The following is a 22673-nucleotide window of genomic DNA, read 5'->3' as shown; positions in this document are numbered from 1 at the left end:
AAGCTTTGCTGCTGGTATTTCAAATACCAGCAGGTTCACCCATGGTGGTCAGGCTTCAGTGGAGCTTCCAGACTAAGACAGACTAGGAAGGAGAACCTGGTAATCCACTTCCAGAAATCAGCCAGTGAAAACCCTGTGGATCACAACAGAATATTGTCTGATACAGTGCTGGAAGATGAGCCCCCTAGGTTAGAAGGCACTCAAAACACACAGTGGCAGCAACAGTGGACCCAAACAGACCAACGATCACGAAGATGGCTCAGGACCGGGCAGCACTGTGTTTTGCCATGAGTCAGAGCCAACTCGACAGTGACTAACAACAGTGTGACGGAGAGGCTTAAAATAGAAAAATAACTTAGTGTGCATGGAAAGTCCCGCCGGTGTAAAACTGCCGACGACCAGCTACTAATCTGAAGCTTCATTCTATCTCAGTGAATTCCACACTTCCTAACTTTGCTTTATCAGAAATACTGCATTTTCCAACAAATCATTCTGATAGTGGTATTTACCATTGCTGACAATGAAAAAGAACTAGGATATCATGTTAGAGATTTGTAGATGACTGAAAATCTCAGAGGCAATGCTGTTCAGATAAATATTTCCCCTTCTCGCATATATATATAAGTTTTGCACTTGACTGCTAACCTAACGGTTGGTGGTTCAAACCCACCCAGCGGCACCGTGAAAGGAAAGGACTGGCAGTCTGCTTCCATGAAGATTAAAGCCTTGAAAACCCCGTCAAGCACAGCTCTGCTCCGCACACGTGGGGCTGCCATGAATCAGAATCTACTGGACAGCAGCTAACAACAGTAAACAACATGGAGCTTGTCACAGGAGATTTCACTGGGACGTGACTGTCTTTATCATCCGTTAATAACACTGGTAACATAGTTTATCGCGATGTAGGTTTTTTTACTTGTAATTTTAAAGCCTTTGTTACCAGTTTTCTTTGATACATTGGTGGGGGTTATCTTTCATACCGTACAGGTCAAATCCAAAGGGAAAATCTTCTAAGTATAAATGAGGGAAAGAGAGAAGTATGATTTTCCAAGCCTGAGACGACTTGTCAGCATGAATAATTTCTTATTTGTGCACACCAGAGGTGCGGGCTGGTATTATTATATTATCTTCCATGGGTTTTTACTTTGCACTGATTTCAGTTGTGCTAAAAAAAAAAAAAAAAAGTAGATTGATTTAGCCTCCTGGCACAAATGGTTGGCGCTCGGTACTAACATGTAGGTTGGCATTCGAACCCACCCAGCAGCACTGCACAAGGAAGGCCTGGCAATCTGCTTCCATAGAAATTACAGCCAAGAAAACCCTGTGGAGCACACAAGGCTGCTATGAATCAGAATCAATTTAACGGCAACGGGTTTGGTTTCTTTGGTTTTTAAACCAGGGCGTGGAGTCCCCGGGTGGTGCAGACGGTTGATGTGTTTGGCTGCTAACCAAAAGGTTGGAGATCTGAGTCCACCCAGAGGTGCCTTGAAAGAAAAGCCTGGCAATGTGCTTCTGAAAAATCAGCCGATGAAAACCTGTGGCGCACAGCTCTACTCTGACACACATGGGGTCACTATGAGTCACAGAGAACTTGACAGCGACTGGTTTTACTGATTTTAAACCAGGGCATACATCTCACTGCCCCAGGAGAAACGTTGTCCACAAGGAAACCTGTCTGTGGCTTGAACCTCACAGGGACAAATGTTCCATCCACACCCAGTTTTGAGGCTCTTTGAATATGGTTCAGTAAATCTTTATAAATCTTCGCAAATTAACATCAAGTAGACAATTACTTCTCATCCCCTCGTGTTAGAAATGACTTTGTAAAGCAAATCATTGAAGGTAATTTTGGACATGAGCTGGCAGGAGTCTGGCTCTGTCTAGAACCCACACCTAGAACACTGCATCCAAGTTCTAACACCTTGTTCTCTTATTATAACTTCCTAGTTAGTGCTTCACAATACATAGCGTTCCCAAGGAAATTAAGGATTGAAGGAACTGATTAGAATTGCTGTTGCTGGGTGCCTTCGAGTCGATTCCAACTCATAACAACCATATAGGACAGAGTAGAACTGCCTCATAGGGTTTCCTATACTATAACCTGTACGGGAGGAGATCGCCAGGCCTTTCATCGGAATTAACTCACCCAACAAGAATAACTGGTTACTAGTGCTTGGGAGCCTGTGGGCTGCATGTTTGTAGGATGCCGACACCTTCTGTCTGGGCAGTACTGTCTGTGTGAAGGAAACACACCTGCAGACATGTCGCTCCGTCTGTCACTCATCGCTCACAGTCCCAGCTTTGGAGAGTCCCATTGGCATAGACTGTGACTTATATCAGCCACCAAGAGGCTTTCAGAAGGATGGACAGGAAAATAATTTGAGGGGAACAAGAGGGAATGGGGGTGAACAGAAACAGTGTGTGTGTGTGAGGGTGGTGGTGTTAGGTGCCTGCAAGATATGTCCGACTCATAGCGACCCTGTGTACAACGGAACAAAACACTGCCTGGTCCTGTGCCATCCTCACAATCACTGCTCTGCTTGAGGCCGTTGTTGCAGCCTCTGTGTCGGTCCATCTCATCCAGGTCTTCCTCTTTTTAGATGACCCTCCACTTTACCAAGCATGATGTCCTCCTCCAGGGACTGGTCCCTGCTGATAACACGTCAAAGTACGTGAGACAAAGTCTTGCCATCTTTGCTTCCAAGAAGCATTCTGGCTGTACTTCTTCGAAGACAGACTTGTTTGTTCTTCTGGCAGTCCATGGCATATTCAGTATTCTTTGCCAACACCATAATTCAAAGCCATCAATTCTTCTTTGGTCTTCTTTATTCATTGTCCAGCTTTCACATGCATATGAAGAGTCCAGACCATGGCTCGGGTCAGGCGCCTCTTAGTCCTCAAAGTGACATCTTTTCTTTTCTTTTTGGGGGGGTAGGGGGAGGGTTGTAGAGCTTTAATATTAAAACAGAGAGAAAATGTAACGGGAAAAATTCATCTTGGCTTAGGAACAAAAATAAGTAGGGGAAGGGGAAGGTAGGGGACAAGATCTGAGTCAGGATAGAAAGGGAGAAGAGAAAACAAGCATCTAGACTTGCTTGTTTTGGTTGTTTCTTAGCTCTGTGTCCTCTGGTGCCTCTTCACTTAATGCCTCCTCATAATAAAAACTTAACTTCAGCTGAGCCTCGGTACCCAAGGGCTCCAGTGAGTAGCTGAAGTGAGACATCTTTCTGAAGATGAAAGAAGCCCTCTGCCCCCAGCCCGAGCCTTGCTCCTTGTCACATGTGTGCGTCCCTTCCCTGACCACTCTTGTATTCTGAGTCACTATCTTTGGGAAGAACAAGAAAAAAAATGTTGCAGGATGGATGAGCAAAGAAAGCTCCATCATGTGAGAGGACGTTTCAGTCCCTCTGGGAATTACTGCCACGTCCACTTGAACATGACGTCAAACATCTCGCCTTAGTTCATGCACGGAAAGTTACCAGGGTTAGAAAGCCGAGCTCCAATAGCTGAGTAGGTCAGTTTTCCTCTATCACACTCCTGAAATTTCAGAGCTTCTACTTACTGCCTTGATATTCCAGCCCACGTTTTCCTTTCCTTATCCTCTTCTTATCCTCCCTGCTTCTGTTACTCCGATGATTTTGTAGAGCATCTATTCTTTCAATAAAACCATCTTCGTTTTACCTATATTTCATCAAGTAGCTACATAATCGACTTGTTTTCAAGTCTTGATGATGAGGGCGCTGCTGTATTGAATGGTTCTGCTTGAGTTTGGGCCTTTAGAAGTGGGGAGGAGACTTCTTGTGGAAATGGTTTCCTAAGAAACGGGTTTTACAAATGCAGCTGGTCCTATCATTTCACTTCCCATTTGCTCACACTGTGGAAGCAGACACGTTTGCCGCAACATATAGGTCAAAACCCAAGTCCACTGCCATCGAGTCAATTCCAACTCATAGGGACCCTACAGGACAGAGTAGAACTGCCCCACAGGGTTTCCAAGGGTATAACCCTTACACATGATGCGTGCGTATCAAAGGACATCATGCGTGGTAAAATAGAGGATCAACAAAAAAGAAGAAGACCCTCAACAAGATGGATTGACACAGCGGCTACAACAATGGGCTCAAATACAGCAACGATTATCAGGGTGGCGCAGGACCGGGCAGTGTGTTGTCCTGTTGTACATAGGGTCGCTACGAGTCGGAACCAACTCCACAGCACCTAAAAACGACACCAAATCTTTATAGAAGCAGATCGTCAGGTCTTTCTCCCACAGCGTGGCTGATGGATTTGAACAGCTGACCTTCTGGTTAGCAGCCGTGTGCTTAACCACTGTGCCACCAGGGCTTTTTGCAACATGTACCGGGCAGTTTAAAGAGCAGAGAAGACACTGGGATTCATCAGTTATTTTTTCTCCAAAAATTACTTCTCTGAACATTCCTCAGCCCTGATTAGAGAGGAAGCAGTGTTTGCCAGAGGCTGGATCATGGCGTTGCGGTCTGGGTTCTGGTTATGGCTCTGCCCGCTGGGTTCCCTTCAATCAACTGCCCAGCCTGTGTAAGAAGAGGTTCTTTCTGGGTCTTGGAGTCTGGGGTTCGAATGTCTACTTGTCTTTACTCCGTACTAGCAGTGTGCACAGAAGCAGCCTTCTCGGGATCAGTGTAGTTCACTGCCTGTGGCCATGGATGCAGTAAGCTGTGCTGCTGGCTAGGACCAAAAACCTGCCAGTAATGACACGACGGAGCATAATCGACACACTGAGAGTCCCTGTAGATGTCCTGAAGGAGCCCTGGTGGCGCAGTGGTTAAGCACTTGGCTCCTAAACGAAAGTTCCACAGTTCGAACCCATCAGCTGCTCCATGGGAGAAAGATGTGGCAGTCGGCTTCCCTAAAGACTTGCAGCCTTGGAAACCAGGGTCAGTTCTACTCTGTCCTATAGGATCTTTATGAGTCAGAATCGACTAGATGGCAGTAGGTTTGGTTTTGGGTTTTTGGTAGATGTCCTATGGTGTTGGTGAGACCAGATGACAAAAATCCATGGAGAAAACAAACAATTGAAGGCTCGTGTGGCCCACAAATGAATAATTGGCATGATGACCAGATAACCAAGATGATAATATAAAGCTATATTACGTCACAGCTTTTAATCTAAAATACTCCCAAGTCAGGGTCACTTCAGGGGGGGAAGTTTGTGGTTATTCCCCGGGAGGGGGGGGTCACTTCAGGGGAGAGAGTTTGTGGTTATCCCCCAGGGGGGTCACTTCAGGGAGGGCGGGAGTTTTTGGTTATTCCCCAGGGGGTGCACTTCGGGGGGGTAGTCTGTGGTTATTCTGTAGTGGGGTCACTTCAGGGCGGTGGTCTATGGTTATTCCCAGTGAGGTCGCTTCAAGGGGAGAGTCTGTGGTCAGCCCCAGGCCTGCTGACCTGTGTTTTCATCCCGTATCCCCCTCTCGTAGGAAGAAGGCGTTGTGAAGGAAATTGACATCAGCCATCATGTGAAAGAAGGATTTGAGAAGGCAGACCCTTCACAGTTTGAACTGCTCAAAGTTCTAGGACAGGGATCCTACGGGAAGGTGAGTCTTAATCCACTGCGATGGCCCAGCTCCAGGCTGTGGCTTGAATGCCTGCTGGCAGGAGCGTGGCAGAGACACTTGCTGAACACACAGGGCACGACCGAGCAGGCGTCCACTCAGGACTCCACTGAGTGAACAGTGCGGGCCAGCCTCCCTCTGTGCCACTCGGGACTCCACTGAGTGAACAGTGCGGGCCAGCCTCCCTCTGTGCCACTCGGGACTCCACTGAGTGAACAGTGCGGGCCAGCCTCCCTCTGTGCCACTCGGGACTCCACTGAGTGAACAGTGCGGGCCAGCCTCCCTCTGTGCCACTCGGGACTCCACTGAGTGAACAGTGCGGGCCAGCCTCCCTCTGTGCCACTCGGGACTCCACTGAGTGAACAGTGCGGGCCAGCCTCCCTCTGTGCCACTCGGGACTCCACTGAGTGAACAGTGCGGGCCAGCCTCCCTCTGTGCCACTCGGGACTCCACTGAGTGAACAGTGCGGGCCAGCCTCCCTCTGTGCCACTCGGGACTCCACTGAGTGAACAGTGCGGGCCAGCCTCCCTCTGTGCCACTCGGGACTCCACTGAGTGAACAGTGCGGGCCAGCCTCCCTCTGTGCCACTCGGGACTCCACTGAGTGAACAGTGCGGGCCAGCCTCCCTCTGTGCCACTCGGGACTCCACTGAGTGAACAGTGCGGGCCAGCCTCCCTCTGTGCCACTCGGGACTCCACTGAGTGAACAGTGCGGGCCAGCCTCCCTCTGTGCCACTCGGGACTCCACTGAGTGAACAGTGCGGGCCAGCCTCCCTCTGTGCCACTCGGGACTCCACTGAGTGAACAGTGCGGGCCAGCCTCCCTCTGTGCCACTCGGGACTCCACTGAGTGAACAGTGCGGGCCAGCCTCCCTCTGTGCCACTCGGGACTCCACTGAGTGAACAGTGCGGGCCAGCCTCCCTTTGTGCCACTCGGGACTCCACTGAGTGAACAGTGCGGGCCAGCCTCCCTTTGTGCCACTCGGGACTCCACTGAGTGAACAGTGCGGGCCAGCCTCCCTTTGTGCCACTCGGGACTCCACTGAGTGAACAGTGCGGGCCAGCCTCCCTTTGTGCAGTTTCAGTTTTCCTACCACCGAGCTATGCCAAGTGAGAATGGCCTGCACCCTTGAGAACATCATACACACACACACATTCACACGCCACACACACACATGCACACATGCATGCACACACTCACACACTCAAGCATGCCCGCACTCAGTTCTCACAAACCACACACACACATTCACACACCAGGCAGACTAACATGCACACACACACATTCATGCATGCTCACACTGACAACTCTCAGACATCACACACACACATTCACATATTCACACACTCATACATTCACACACATTCACACAAATACATTTATATTCACAACCAGCCCACTGCCGTCGAGTCACTTACGACTCATAGCAACCCTATAGGACAGAGTAGACCTGGCCCATATGGTTTCCAAGTCTGTAATCTTTATGGAAGCCGATTGCCACACCTTTCTCCTGCAGAGTGGTTGGTGGGTTCAAACTGCTGACCTTTTGGTTAAGCCAAGTGCTTAACCACAGCACCACCAGGGCTCCCTGAAATAAACCGTGTAGCCCACAGCCCCAAAAGTATAAGCAGAGTCCTGGTTCTTTAAAGGAATCATTTGGTGTGCATACATTTGCCAGGTCTCTTCCGTTCATCACAGGACTTTGTCCCAAAGTGAAATCCACTTCTGTTGACTGACATGCAGGATTAGCAGCATGTTCACGTTCTGGAGAGTCCCTTAGAGACCACATCAATGTGATTGCAACATTTATCTTTTGGCGGCTTACAAGGTAGAATGTACTTCTGGCTTCTCTCTTTCTTTTCCGTGTGGTTATGTTGTAAGGAACAGGTGTCTATGCTGATGCATGTACAAGCAGACTGAACCGTGTAAAGATACCAGAATTCCACAACTGTCGACCTGCGAAAATGGCTGTGTAACACGGTTCACGTGGTTCCCATGATACTTATGGAAGTAGAGAGCTAAGAATTTCAGTCTGTCACGGCGTGAATGTTGTTGTTGTTAGATGCCATTGAGTCGATTATGACTCATAGCGACCCCGTGTGACAGAGTAGAACTGCCCCAAAGGGTTTCCTAGGCTGTAACCTACTGGAGCAGATCACCAGCTCTTTCCCCTGAAGGGGTTTCCAGTGGCCGACCTTTCGGTTAGCCGCCGACCTTTCAGTACACATATCCACTGTGCCACCAGGACCCCTTCACAGTGTGAATAAAACCAAAAACCAAACCCACGGCCGTCAAGTTGATTCCGACTCATGGCAACCCTATAGTAGAACTGCCCATAGAGTTTCTGAGGAATCGACTCGACAGCACTGGGTTACTGGGGTACCTTTCGGTTAGCAGACATAGCTCTTAGCCACTGTGCCACCAGGACCCCTTCACAGTGTGAATAGCCATTACTAAAAAATCAGAGGCAAAGCCAATGCAATATGGTCACGGGATGCCTGGCCATTTATAAGAAATGTTGGAACGTGAGAAAGGAAGATGATTCCTTCTCGAAGAACTGTGATTTGAAAATAAAGACCATGGGGGCTGTCTCCCTTTCTCTGCCTTCATGGACGTTACTCACGTGTTGTGTCTTGATAACTAACTCACCTGTGCAAGCACGTTATCAGTGGGCTCCTCTCTGTCCAGACACGAGGAGACCTGGGTGTGCCTCACGGTGAGGCCAGGGAGCATTTGGGGGTGCTGGCTGACCAGTTGCGTTAGTTGTAAGATCTTACTTCCCTATGGAAGCCCACCACCCCACCTCAATGTGGGTGCTGGTAACAGGAGGGAGGGGAGAATACTCTGAGCCCAACGCAATCCTAGACCCAAGGCTTGGGATTTCCGTTCAGTAACACGGTTCAACAAAAGCTCCCCTTGAAAACATCCTCCTCAAAAACTGAGAGATTAAAAAGGAAAGGAGAAGAGGCTTTTCCCAATTCCATCCCTCAAATTTCAAGTTCTGAATTCTAGTTTTACTTTAAAAGAGTGTTCTTTGGGAAACGTACTATAATGGTGTTTGGCAGAATCCCCTTGGAATGATAATGTTCATAACACTCTGTACTTTTCCTTCCCAACCCTTCTCACAACTTCTAATTTTATATTTACTTATATCATTGTTATAAGGAAATAAAAAAGTAAAGTTCTCAGGATAATAATGTGCAGGAGACATAAAAGGAAGAGGCAGTGGCAACTCATAAGGATATTTGTTGTTGTTGTTAGTGCCCTTGAGCCAGTTCTGACTCATAGCAACCCTGTGTGCAACAGAATGAAACTTCTCACATACTCTGGACATGTTATCAGGAGGGACCAGTCCCTGGAGAAGGACATCGTGCTTGGTAAAGTAGAGAGTCAGCGAAAAAGAGGAGGACTCTCAACTAGATGGATTGACACAGCAGCTGCAACAATGAGCACAAACATAACAACAATCATGTGGATGGTGCAGGATGGGGCAGCGTTGCGTTTTGTTGTACTTAGGGTTGCTATGAGTTGGAACCGACTTGACGGCGCCTAACAAGTCTCCATTAATTACCTAATTCACTAATTCACCTCTGACTTGTCGAGAGTCTGCTATGTGTCTAGCCACGTCGGGTAAGTCCCGGAGGTCTTAGCCACCTGGGGCTCCCAGAAAAAAATACTAAAAAGTGGGTGCCTTTAAAGAACAGAAGTGTGTTCTCTCCCAGTTCTGGAGACTAGCAGTCTGAATTCAGGGCATCAACAGGGCCATGCTCCCTTTGTTCCCTCTAGAAGAAGACCTTCCTTGTCTCCTCCAGCTTACTCCAGCCCTGGGCATTTCTTGGTGTTCCTTGGCTTGTAGATGCATCTTCATGTGGCACCTGTCTTGCCATGTGTGACTGTCTCCATGTCCATTCTTCTCTTTTATAAGACACCACTCCAAAGGGATTAGGACCCACCCTACCATGACCTTGTTAACAGATCACACCTTCAAAGAAAGACCCTCTACCCAAACAAGGTCACATTCACTGGTACACAGATTGGGACTTCCACATGTCTTTTGGGGGGACACAGTTCAGTCCAAAGTACCTGATGGGGTTGACATGGAAAGTGAGGTTCTAGTCTCCTTAGTGGGTGAGAAATGCTGAGCTGATGCAAGCAGGACTCCAGAGGGAAGAGGCCTTGATCCTGAAAGCATCACTTCAAAGTCTCCTGGGAGTGGTCTGGAGCCAACACCCACCCTGAGAGAGCCTCCCTCATTATGTCTGTTTACACAGGGCTGTTTATTGCCAACAACTTATAAAAGCAAAACTGGTAAGAGGGGACAATCTGCTCTGCAATGCCCTATGTCATTTCTTCCTGCATCTCTAAGTAAAAATGAGTCCATCCTTATTTAGAAGTGAGCCTCTTTTGGCTGAGTGTGAGGGAAAGGCAGGGGACAGCTGGATGTGTCCTGCGGAACACTGCCATTGACCATTTCCACCTCCTAGCTCTGCTCCAAACAGCAGAGAGCTGGCCGGTGGTTGGGCCCCCAGGTCTCCTGCACGGACTGCCAGGACCTTATGAATAGCAGCAGAACATTGTCTGATATGGTGTTGGAAGATGAGACCCTCAGGTTTAAAGGCACTCAAAATATGACTGGGGAAGAACTGCCTCCTCAAAGTAGAGTTGACTTTAATGACATGGGTGGAATCAAGCTTTCGGGACCTTCATTTGCTGCTATGGTATGACTCAAAATGAGAAGAAACGGCTACAAACATCCGCTGATATTCAGAACGTGGAATGTATGAAGTATGAATCTAGGAAGATTGGAAATTGTCAAAAATGAAACGGAACGTATAAACATGGATATCCTAGGCATTAGTGAGCTGAAATGGACTGATGTTGGCCGTTTTGAATCAGACAATCAATATAGTCTACTATGCCGGGAGTGACAACTTGAAGAGGAATGGCATTGCATTCATTGTCAAAAAACATTTCAAGGTCTATCCTGAAGTACAACACTGTCAGTGATAGGATAATATCCATACGTCTACAAGGAAGACCAGTTAATATGACATTATTCAAAATTATGTACAACCACTAAGGCCAAAGATGAAGAAATTGAAGATTTTTACCAACTTCTGCAGTCTGAAATTGATCAAACATGCCATCAGGATGCATTGATAATTACTGTTGGTTGGAATGTGAAAGTTGGAAACAAAGAAGAATCTGTAATTGGAAAATATGACCTTGGTGATAGAAATGATGCCGGAGATCGTGTGATTGAATTTTGCAAGACCAACAATTTCTTCGTTGCAAGTTTTTTCACCAGCATAAACGGCAACTATACACGTGTACCTCGAGAGAGATGGAATACACAGGAATCAAATGGACTACATCTGTGGGAAGGGACAATGGAAATGCTCAATATCATCAGTCAGAACAAGGCCAGGGCTGACTGTGGAACAGATTGTCAATTGCTCATATGCAAGTTCAAGCTGAAGCTAAAGAAAATTAGAACAAGTCCATGAGAGCCAAAGTACAACCTTGAGCATACCCCACCTGAATTTAGAGACCCTTTCAAGAATAGATTTGATGTATTGAACACTAGTGACCGAAGACAGATGAGTTGTGGGATGACATCAAGGACATCATACATGAAGAAAGCAAGAGGTCATTAAAAAGACAGAACAGAGGGAAAAGACCAAAGTAGATGTCAGAAAAGACTCTGAAACTTGCTCTTGAACATTGAGTAGCTAAAGTGATAAGCTAAATCTAGAGCTGAATAGAAAATTTCCAAGGGCAGCTTGAGAAGACAAAGTAAAGCATTATAATGACATGTGCAAAGATCTGGAGGTATAAAACCGAAAAAAAAAGAACATGCTTGGCATTTCTCAAGCTAAAAGAGCTGCAGAAAAAATTCAAGCCCTGAGTTGCAATATTGAAGGATTCTACAGGGAAAATATTAAATGACACAGGAAGCGTTAAAAGAAGATGGAAGGAATACAGTAGAGTCACTCCACCAAAAAGAATTGATTGACATTCAACCATTTCAAGAGGTAGCATATGATCAGGAACCAGTGATCCTGAAGGAAAAAGTCCAAGCTGCACTGAAGGCATTGGCAAAAAACAAGGCTCCAGGAATTGACAGAATACTAACTGGGAAGTTTCAGCAAACAGATGGAGCTCTGGAAGTGCTCACTTGTCTATGCCAAGAGATTTGGAAGACAGCTACCTGGCCAACTGACTGGAAGAGATCCATATTTATGCGTATTCCCAAGAAAGGTGATCCAACAGAATGTGGAAATTATCAAACAATATGATTAATACCACACACTAGGAAAATTTTGCTGAAGATCGTTCAAAAGCAGTTGCAGCAGTATATGGACAGGGAATTGCCAGAAATTCAAGCCAGATTCAGAAGCGGATGTGGCGCCAGGGATATCATAGCTGATGTCAGATGGATCCTGGCTGAAAGCAGAGAACACCGGAAAGATGTTTGCCTGTCTTTTATTGACTGTGCAAAGGCTTCAACTCTGTGGATCATAGCAAATTATGGATAACATTGGAAAGAATGGGAATTCCAGAACACTTAATTACGCTCATGAGGAACCTGTACACAGATTAAGAGGCAGTCGTTTGAACAGAACAAGGGAATACTGCATAATTTAAAATCAGGAAAGTTGTGCGTTGGGGCTGTATCCTTTCACCATACCTCTTCAATCTGTATGCTGAGCAAATAATCCAAGAAGCTGAACTATATGAAGAAGAATGGGGCTTCAGGATTGGAGGAAGACTCATTAACAACCTGTGGTATGCAGATGACACAACCTTGTTTCCTGGAAGTAAAGAGGACTTGAAGCACTTACTAATGAAGATCAAAGACTACAGCCTTCAGTATGAATTGCTCCTCAACGTAAAGAAAACAAAAATCCTCACGACCAATAAGCAACACCATGATAAATGGAGAAAAGATTGAAATTGTCAAGGCTTTCATTGTACTTGGATCCACAATCAACACCCATGGAAGCAGCAATCAAGAAATCAAACGACATATTGCATTGGGCAAATCTGCTGCAAAAGACCTATTTAAAGTGTTTAAAAGCAAAGATGTCTCCTTGAAGACTAAGGTGTGCCTGACCCAAGCCATGGTGTTTTCAATCACCTCATATGCATGCGAAAGCTGAATAATGAATAAGGAAGACTGAAGAAGAATTGACACCTTTGAATTGTGGTGTTTGCAAAGAATGTCAAATATCCCATGGATTGCCAGGAAAACTAACAAGTCTGTCTTGGAAGAAGTACAGCCAGAGTGCTCCTTGAAAGCGAGGATGGCAAGACTTCATCTTATGTGCTTTGGACATGTTATCAGGAGGGGACCGGTCCTTGGAGAGGGACATCATGCTTAGTAAAGTAGAGGGTCAGCGAAAAAGAAGAGGACCCTAAAAGAGATGAATTGAGGCAGTGATTGCAACAATGGGCTCAAGCACAACAAGGATTGTGAGGATGGCACAGGACCCAGCAGTGTTTTGCTCTGTCGTACACAGGGTCACTGTGAGTCAGAATCAACTTAGCGGCACCAAATGGCAACAACAATGCTGGAGTCCACTGTTGTAGCCACTGCGTGCTTTGAGCGCTTCCAACCTGGGGGGCTTATCTTCCAGCACTGTATCAGACAGTGTTCCGTTGTGATCCACAGGGTTTTCACTAGGTGATTTTTGAAGTAAATTGCCAGGCCTTTCCTCCTAGTCTGTCTTAGTCTGGAAGCTTCACTGAAACCTGTCTATCATGGGTGACCCCATGGGTATTCGGAATACCAACAGCCCAGCTGCCGGCATCGCAGCAACACACAAGCCACCACGGCAGGACACGCTGACATAGCTGCCGGCATCACAGCAACACACAAGCCACCACGGCAGGACACGCCGACATAGCTGCCGGCATCGCAGCAACACACGAGCCACCACGGCAGGACACGCCGACATAGCTGCCGGCATCACAGCAACACACAAGCCACCACGGCAGGACACGCCGACATAGCTGCCGGCATCGCAGCAACACACAAGGCACCACGGCAGGACACGCCGACATAGCTGCCGGCATCGCAGCAACACACGAGCCACCATGGCAGGACACGCCGACATAGCTGCCGGCATCGCAGCAACACACGAGCCACCACGGCAGGACACGCCGACATAGCTGCCGGCATCGCAGCAACACACAAGGCACCACGGCAGGACACGCCGACATAGCTGCCGGCATCGCAGCAACACACGAGCCACCACGGCAGGACACGCCGACATAGCTGCCGGCATCGCAGCAACACACGAGCCACCACGGCAGGACACGCCGACATAGCTGCCGGCATCGCAGCAACACACAAGGCACCACGGCAGGACACGCCGACATAGCTGCCGGCATCGCAGCAACACACAAGGCACCACGGTAGGACACGCCGACATAGCTGCCGGCATCGCAGCAACACACAAGGCACCACGGTAGGACACGCCGACATAGCTGCCGGCATCGCAGCAACACACAAGGGACCACGGTAGGACACGCCGACATAGCTGCCGGCATCGCAGCAACACACAAGGCACCACGGTAGGACACGCCGACATAGCTGCCGGCATCGCAGCAACACACAAGGCACCACGGTAGGACACGCCGACATAGCTGCCGGCATCGCAGCAACACACAAGGGACCACGGTAGGACACGCCGACATAGCTGCCGGCATCGCAGCAACACACAAGGGACCACGGTAGGACACGCCGACATAGCTGCCGGCATCGCAGCAACACACAAGGCACCACGGTAGGACACGCCGACATAGCTGCCGGCATCGCAGCAACACACAAGGCACCACGGTAGGACACGCCGACATAGCTGCCGGCATCGCAGCAACACACAAGGGACCACGGTAGGACACGCCGACATAGCTGCCGGCATCGCAGCAACACACAAGGCACCACGGTAGGACACGCCGACATAGCTGCCGGCATCGCAGCAACACACAAGGCACCACGGTAGGACACGCCGACATAGCTGCCGGCATCGCAGCAACACACAAGGCACCACGGTAGGACACGCCGACATAGCTGCCGGCATCGCAGCAACACACAAGGCACCACGGTAGGACACGCCGACATAGCTGCCGGCATCGCAGCAACACACAAGGCACCACGGTAGGACACGCCGACATAGCTGCCGGCATCGCAGCAACACACAAGCCACCACGGCAGGACACGCCGACATAGCTGCCGGCATCGCAGCAACACACAAGCCACCACGGCAGGACACGCCGACATAGCTGCCGGCATCGCAGCAACACACAAGGGACCACGGTAGGGCACGCTGACATAGCTGCCGGCATCGCAGCAACACACAAGCCACCACGGCAGGACACGCCGACATAGCTGCCGGCGTCGCAGCAACACACAAGCCACCACGGCAGGACACGCCGACATAGCTGCCGGCATCGCAGCAACACACAAGGGACCACGGTAGGGCACGCTGACATAGCTGCCGGCATCGCAGCAACACACAAGCCACCACGGCAGGACACGCCGACATAGCTGCCGGCGTCGCAGCAACACACAAGCCACCACGGCAGGACACGCCGACATAGCTGCCGGCATCGCAGCAACACACAAGGGACCACGGTAGGGCACGCTGACATAGCTGCCGGCATCGCAGCAACACACAAGCCACCACGGCAGGACACGCCGACATAGCTGCCGGCGTCGCAGCAACACACAAGGCACCACGGTAGGACACGCTGACATAGCTGCCAGCATCACAGCAACACACAAGGGACCACGGCAGGACACGCCGACAAACAGGTGGTGGAAGTATAGATATATCAGCCGTTACTATCCATCGTTTCCTTTTTAAGGCCTGAAATGCAATTGAGGAAAAAGTCTTATGTGTAAACATCTATGCACAGCTCAGCATCATTTAAACTAAATCTGAATTGGCTGCTGCCCCATTTAAACTTGGTTTACATCTCAGACTTCAGCAGGGGGTTTGCACTGCTCCTTAAATCCATATAAACATGCCCTCCCTGTTTTGTAGGGGCAAGGAGCACTGGGGGAGGAGGTAGAGAAGAAATGAAAAAGGAGACAGAAAAGATCAGCTCCGGATATTGCGAAGGCTGGACCTTGCAAGCGCAAGTCATTTGTGTTATTTGCTTACTTTTTCCTGAGCCCTCCCATTTTGAAGAAGGGTTTTCCTGTTGTTAGTTTTCTGATGATAAGGATGCCTCATCTTGGTGCTTCTACATCGATTACTCTGTGACAGAATAGGCTGGGTTGGCCTATCTCCCAGCCAATATTCACCACAGGTTTGAGCAGCTTTCCAAGGCAACTGTCTTCCACGCAGTGACTTGGGGACCCAGGTCTGCTCCCCCAGCTGGGGTTCTTCACCTGCACTCCAGCAGCAGCCCCTTAGCCTGTGCCCCCTCTGCTAAGCCTGCTCCCTGAGCTGGGGCTCCTTGCCTGTACGCCGGCTGCCTGCCCTCCCCTTGCACCCTGCCTGGCCCAGCGGGGGTCAGCAGGCCTCACTTCCCAACTGAGCTTGATTCCCCAGCCGATGAAGGCCACAGAGGCCTGGTCATGCTGGCTCGGAAACAAGAGGAGCTGCAGCCTCAGAGCGACTAGAACGCTGTGCACATGTGGCTGTCCAGAAACCAAGGGAAGGACTCAAAGTTAGACACTAATGAGTTTCTCTCTTTGACTAAGGCTGGGCCTAGACCACCTGCCTTCTGGGACTCTGCCCCCACCTGGAGGGCATGGCCCAGGCCCAGCAGCACACCCCTGGACACAGTCCTTCCATGTGTCAGAGTGTCCAGGGCCCCGTGGGGCTGTCAGGGATGGCCAGGAGCCCTGTGTCCTGCCAGACAGCTGCTGCCTTCTATTCCCAGAGCAGGGCGCAGAGGCCTGGCCCATCTGGCCCCCTGGGAGTCGGCACCACAGGCTCCCTGACCAGCTGACAGAGGGACTGTGGGGCATATACACATACACACGTGCTCACACACATGTACACGTGACACACACACATATATGCTCACACTCATAATATACACACACGTGCTCACACACATGTACACATGACACATACACACTCATATATGCTCACACTCGCATAATAAACACATGCATGTGCTCACATACATGTACATGACTCATACACTCACACACTCATACATGGTTGCACATGTGTGTATACTTGGTCGCATAATATACACTTACACACATACACTCACACACATGTATATATACTCACATAATAGACACACGTTCGCACACGCACTCATACACGCTTACACATATATACACTCATATATATACTAACACTCAGACTCACATAATATACACATATACACATGTATACATGACACATACACTCACACATATAAACTCATACATGTACATACACCCACATAATATATACACACATACACTCACACTCTCACAAGTCACACACACTCACACAGACACAGATGTGCACACAGACGCCCACGCCTCCCCCAGAGGTGACCAGTGACTCTCAGCAACAGCCCAGCCCCAGCCCTGCAGGAAGAGCACCCTGTCTGTCACTGTCAGCTCCCAGGGCCTGACTCCCTCCTCGGGGGCGTGTGGACCACACAGGCAGGGGTGTCCGGTCCCCCTGCAGCCTTGTGTTGGTCTGGGCAGAGGGGAGGCTGCCCCTCCACTGACACTGATATTCTGGCTTTAGAGGGACAGGGTGGAGGTGGTTGGAGTCGTAACAGCTGCTGGAAGGAGTCGGGCCAGCGGGGGGGCAGTACAAGGCAGCCAGCTTTTCTCAGGGGCAGCTGGTGAGAATGTGAAACCTAGTACCACGAGGTCATTGATCCACCCTCATAGCCTGGGGCCTCGTGCCTCCTCGGGCCCTTCCTTCTGTGTCTCTCTGGAGGAGATGCCTGAAGGACGATCTCTGGGAGCAGAGGGTCCTTGTCAGTGTGCCTGCCCCCCGCCTCTTAGTGTTGTCTGTCTCTGTGTGTGCGTGTGTCTGTCTCTGTCTCTCTGTATGCATCTCGCTCTCTGTCTTTCTGTCCCCCTCTCTGTCTCTGTCTTTCTGTCTCTGTGTGTATATTTCTCTCCGTTCTGTCTCTCCTCATCAATGGCAGAAAGCTAGAAAAGCAGAAGTCCACAGATCACGTCTCTCTCTGACTGGGGGAACCAGATGTCGTGACCCCTGCAGCCCCTTACCCTGACCTCACAGACACATGTATGTGGTTCGTGACGGCTCTGGGTTACCCCCAGCCTCAGACAACTGCAGTTTATGTGCAGCTACGATACTCAGAAATGAATTTTCGATGGTAGAGCTTTCTGGCATATGAGGCTTGGTGAGGGAGGCCTTGGGGAAGAAGTAATTCACCACACCCTGAAATCGTACCTCCCGGGCCACCGCCCTGCCTACGCAGAACTTCTCTGATTTTAGGCCCTGGGTGGCTTCGGCGGATGTTTGCACTTATTTGAAATTCATTTAGGAAAATCAAATAGTGTTTTTGTAGAAAAGGGCTTATTTCACAAAGGATGCTCCAGTTTTGGCTTTGGGGTTTTTTCTACTAATTTTGCTCAAAAATCATTAATATGACTCTAAGCTAAGCCTCTCTCAATTTTTTCTTTATTTTGCTTTTTGTTTGTTTTCCTCTGATACACCTCAAAAAGGTTTCCGAGAACGCTGTCAGTGTCCACATGAGTGTATTTAAGAGCTATTTAGAAACTCACTGTGTGTAGAAATGTAACCTACCCAGAACTGAAATGGGGTGAAGAACGTTGAGGATAAGAGGAACTCGTTTATCTTGCCAGCCAGATGAGGCTGCCGTGGTGGTGGGCAGTAACCCTGAGCGCTCTCCCCGGCTTACAAAGGGATATTTAAATAAGCCAGAGGGCTCCCCTGAGACTTCTGAATATTGATGATTTTTCTGAACAGCAGGTCTTCCAATAAAAAGGCGCAGAGTCACTTCTGACGTAAAATGGAAGTCGATGGTACCAAAAGCAGATGGTGGGTCTTCATACGGACACACAACGATGTCGACCACAGAACTGCGGCAGATCAGGACTTTCCCGACGGCCTAGATGTGGGAGAATTCAATCTCAGTGTGTTTATTTTATTAGAATTTTTCTAAACTTCCTCAGGCATCCCTTTGTCAGAAGGAAAACAAGCTTGACATTGTCTCGGTTTTGAAGCTCTGTTTCCTCTTTGAAAGGTGTTCCTGGTGAGGAAGGTGAAGGGACCTGATGCTGGGCAGCTCTACGCCATGAAAGTTCTTAAGAAAGCGACCTTAAAAGGTAAGGATTTCAAACACAGGCTGGCAGCTGCTGAGGCATGTCAGCCTGGTTTATACTTTGCCTGTTATTTCAGAAAATAGTCGTTCTATTTTGGGTTGCACATTTTTCTGGAGACCTTCCTACAGGAGAATATCAGGCACCCTGCTCTCTAGTTGATGATAAGCAGTATAAACATCTTCAGGATTATTTAATATGTCCCTGCAGCCATTCTCAGAGAGCAAAGCCCTGTGGCATAAACACCACTCTCCTGCATATGTTCTGCAGTGGAGTTCCATTTGGTAAAAGAGCAGCCGCAGAGACAAGCAGTTGTAATGACTGTGGGTGGTATGACAAACCAGCCTGAACATCAGCAGCCGGACCGGATTGCTCAGTTTAAGTCAAATGTGACTCGTGATGGTGTTACTTTCCTTTGCTGGGTGTTAGAAATGTGGTCCAGCAGTGGGTCCTCCACCCCGGCCCTTTGCGCTCCCACCCCCCAGTAAAGGTAGAAGCATTACCACAGCCCGTTGCTGTTGAGTTGGTTCCAACTCAGGGCGACCCCATGAGTGTCAGAGTACAACTGTGTTCCACAGGGTTTCCGATGGCTAATCTTTCAGAAGTAGATTGCCAGGCCTTTCTTCAGAGGTGCCTCTGGGTAGACTTGAACCTCCGGCCTTTCGGTTAGCAGCCGAGAACATTAACCATTTGTACTAACCAGGGACTCCGAAGCATTACACAGAGAACCAAGATACAGATGTCACCTGAAGTCTTATTCCAGGCTCCCAGTCCTTAAATCCATCGGTGCATGTCATGGGCTGAACTGCGTCCCCCAAATAACAGTCCACCTGGCTAGGTCGTGATTCCCTTGTATGATAGTATGATTGTCCACCATTTTGTCTTCTGGTCTGATTTCCCTATGTGTTGTAAATTCTATCACTATAATGTAATGAGATAGATTACTGGCAGTTAAATTAATGAGGTCTACAAGATTAGATAGTGTCTTAAGCCAATATCTTTGAGATATAAAAGAGGGAAGTAAACAGAGAGACATGGGGACCTCATACCACCAAAAAAGCAGCTCCAGGAGCAGAGTGCATCCTTTGGACCTGAGGTTCCTGCACTGAGATGCTCCCAGACCAAGGGAAGACTGATGACAAGGACCTTCCTCCAGAGCCGACAGAGAAACGAAGCCTTCCGCTGGAGCCGACACCCTGAATTTGGACTTGTAGCCTACTAGACAGTGCGAGAATAAATTTCTCTTTGTTAAAGCCATCCACTTTTGATATTTCCACTACAGCAGCACTGGATGACCAAGACAGTGCATGTTAACTGAGCATCTACTCTGTCCTTAACAACTTCCTGCAGGAAGGAGCACAAAGCACACGTCACTCCCTGCTTCCACGTCACTTACAACCTAGTTGGAGAAATGAGATATGTATTTTGAACAACATATAATCAGCAAGATAGGACAGTAAACGCATAGACCCAATATACCCAAACCCACACAGACTTTAAATGTTGCAGAGTCCCTGGATGGTGCCAAGTGTGAACACGCTCGGCTGAAAGCTCAGAGGTTCCAGTCCACTCAGAGGCCCCTCGGAAGAAAGGCCTTGGCCATCTACTTCTGAAAAATCAGCGTTGAGAATCCCATGGGGCACAGTTCTACTCTGACGCGTGTGGGGTCACCATGAGTCAGGGTCGATGCCATGGCAACTGGTTGGTTTAAATGACGTAGGCATATGAAGGAAGAGAAGGGCTTTTCCAAATAAGGTAGAATTAAGAAGGTAAGTGAGATTCACATCTGAAAAGCTGGGTGAATATTCCCATGGGGGGAAGAATCAGGATGACATCATCAGCAAGGCCAAGCTTAAGAAAACACAAAAACTAGGCCCCTTGGCTGGGCTGGAGCCTGCATCGGGATCACCTAGGTGTGTCTGGGAGGTGGAGAGGGGTTATTACAAATACAGATTCCTAGGTCCCGTTCCTGACCTACGATTAATCACACTCGCTCAGGTGTGGAGCCTGGGATTTTGTTTAACAGGTTGGCCCAGCAGTTCTTAGATACACAAGTTTGGGTCCACTGGCCTAGGCACTCTAGGTCATGGTGGGCACTCGAGTTCCTAATGCCGTGTTACTCGCAGCAACATAACTTAAAGCACGTGCTTAGAGTAACAGTTTTTGTTACGTTGTTGTTCTTGGGTGCCACCGAGTTGATTCTGACTCATAGCCCCTCGTGTGGCAGAACTGCCCCCAGGTTTTCTTGGCTGTGATCTTTACAGAAGCAATTCACCAGGCCTTTCTCTTGCAGAGCAGGCGGGTGGGTTCCAACAGCCAACCTTTTGGTTAGCAGCCAAGTGCTTAACCATTGTGCTAACAGGCTGTCTAGTTTTTTGTTATAGCTATAATAATATTTCTAAAACTGTCAATGGAATATGGCTGATTAGTGCAAGGTTCTGCAAATACAATGTTAAATAAAGGGTTCTTTGTTTAACAGAAGGCTTGTATGAAACAAAGCAAGTTTGACTTTTTGCCCCCACTTTATAATAAAATAATGTTTTTGCTTAATAGTAGTTTCATAGAAATGGAAAATTATATAGATGTTTGTTAGTTTATGATCATCTGAATGCCTAAGAAATAAATGGCTGCCCTCTTTAGGGAACACTCTGGTAGCTCCTCAAAAGTTTAAGCCTAGAGTCACCACTTGACCTAGGAATTCCGCCCCAGGTACACGCCCAAGAGAAACGAAAACGTGCCCACCCACAGATCTGCACATAAATGTTCATGGCAGAATTATTCATAATAGGCAAGAAGAGGAAACAAGCCAGCGTCATTCAGCTGATGGATGGGTAAACAGCATATCCTTGTTATTGCTGAAAATACGATGGAGTATTTTCAGCAATAACAAGGATTGAAGTACGGATACATATTACAGCGTGGGCAAACCTTGAAAACATTATGCCTCAGTGAAAGGAGCCTGTCACAAAAACCCACATATTGTATGATTCCATTTATATGAAATGTTTAGAACAGGCATACAGACCAAAGTAGATTAGTGGTTGTCTAGCGCTTGGGGCAGGGGGAGATTGAGAGGGTGATGGCTAAGGGTTATGGGGTTTCTTTTGATGAAAATGTTCTAAAATTGATTACAGTTATAGTTGCACAACTCTGTGGCTACACTAAAAACCATAGAATTGTACACTTTCAATGGGTAGGTTGTATGGTGTGTGAATTATATCTCAGTATGAGAGCTGGTGATTATGATCAGGTTGTTTTAGCGATCACATACACGCCTTATTTTCTGCCTGCAGATTCCTGTTAACTTGACCAGGACATCAGTAGTGACCTTGAATACTTGCCTTTATCCTTAAATCCTAGCTGTCCCTTCTTCCCCCTGAACTGATCATGAAAAGAAAAGGGAAAAGAATAGAGGAGTAAAATTGGAATCATTGCGGAAGGAATCTAATGTCTGCCCCTCCTCTGGAGCAGTGAAATGCAACTACCGAGCTGGGAAGTTGTTCTCCTTGTTTAACCGTCTCTAAGCGTTTTTTCTTAGATTCCATCAGTGTTTTAACCTTGACGTCTTAGCTCCTGTGCAAAGCAGTCAGGCTCAGTGGCTTCACACTGGTGGGTCCGTGAGTCTTCACATTTGTTTATACTCCAGTACAAGTATCCTTGAGAAAATGTTCCTGGTACGTTGGTACATGGACAAAGCAGGACCTAAACTGCACAGAATGACTGTGGTATTGTTCAGCACGTGGGTATCTCTCAGTACAGTCAGAGGCATGGATGGGCACGCTCCAATATGTACGGTCC

General features: G+C 48.4%; 1 protein-coding gene across 5 annotated transcripts in view; it reads left to right on the top strand.

Moving 5' to 3' along the window:
* Positions 1–22673, top strand: part of RPS6KA2 (ribosomal protein S6 kinase A2) — a 388441-nt gene that overhangs the window by 249639 nt on the left and 116129 nt on the right. For all 5 annotated transcript variants that reach the window (XM_023559360.2, XM_064293190.1, XM_064293185.1 and 2 more), the window contains 2 exons: positions 5454–5570; positions 18800–18881. In XM_023559360.2, coding sequence (XP_023415128.1) covers positions 5454–5570; positions 18800–18881 — 199 coding nt within the window. The remainder of the gene's footprint in view (positions 1–5453; positions 5571–18799; positions 18882–22673) is intronic.

Source organism: Loxodonta africana, chromosome 1 (assembly GCF_030014295.1).
Source record: "Loxodonta africana isolate mLoxAfr1 chromosome 1, mLoxAfr1.hap2, whole genome shotgun sequence".
NCBI lineage: Eukaryota > Metazoa > Chordata > Mammalia > Proboscidea > Elephantidae > Loxodonta > Loxodonta africana.
The sequence above is the reverse complement of the archived record's forward strand: the minus strand, read 5'-3'. Positions and strand labels throughout refer to the sequence as shown.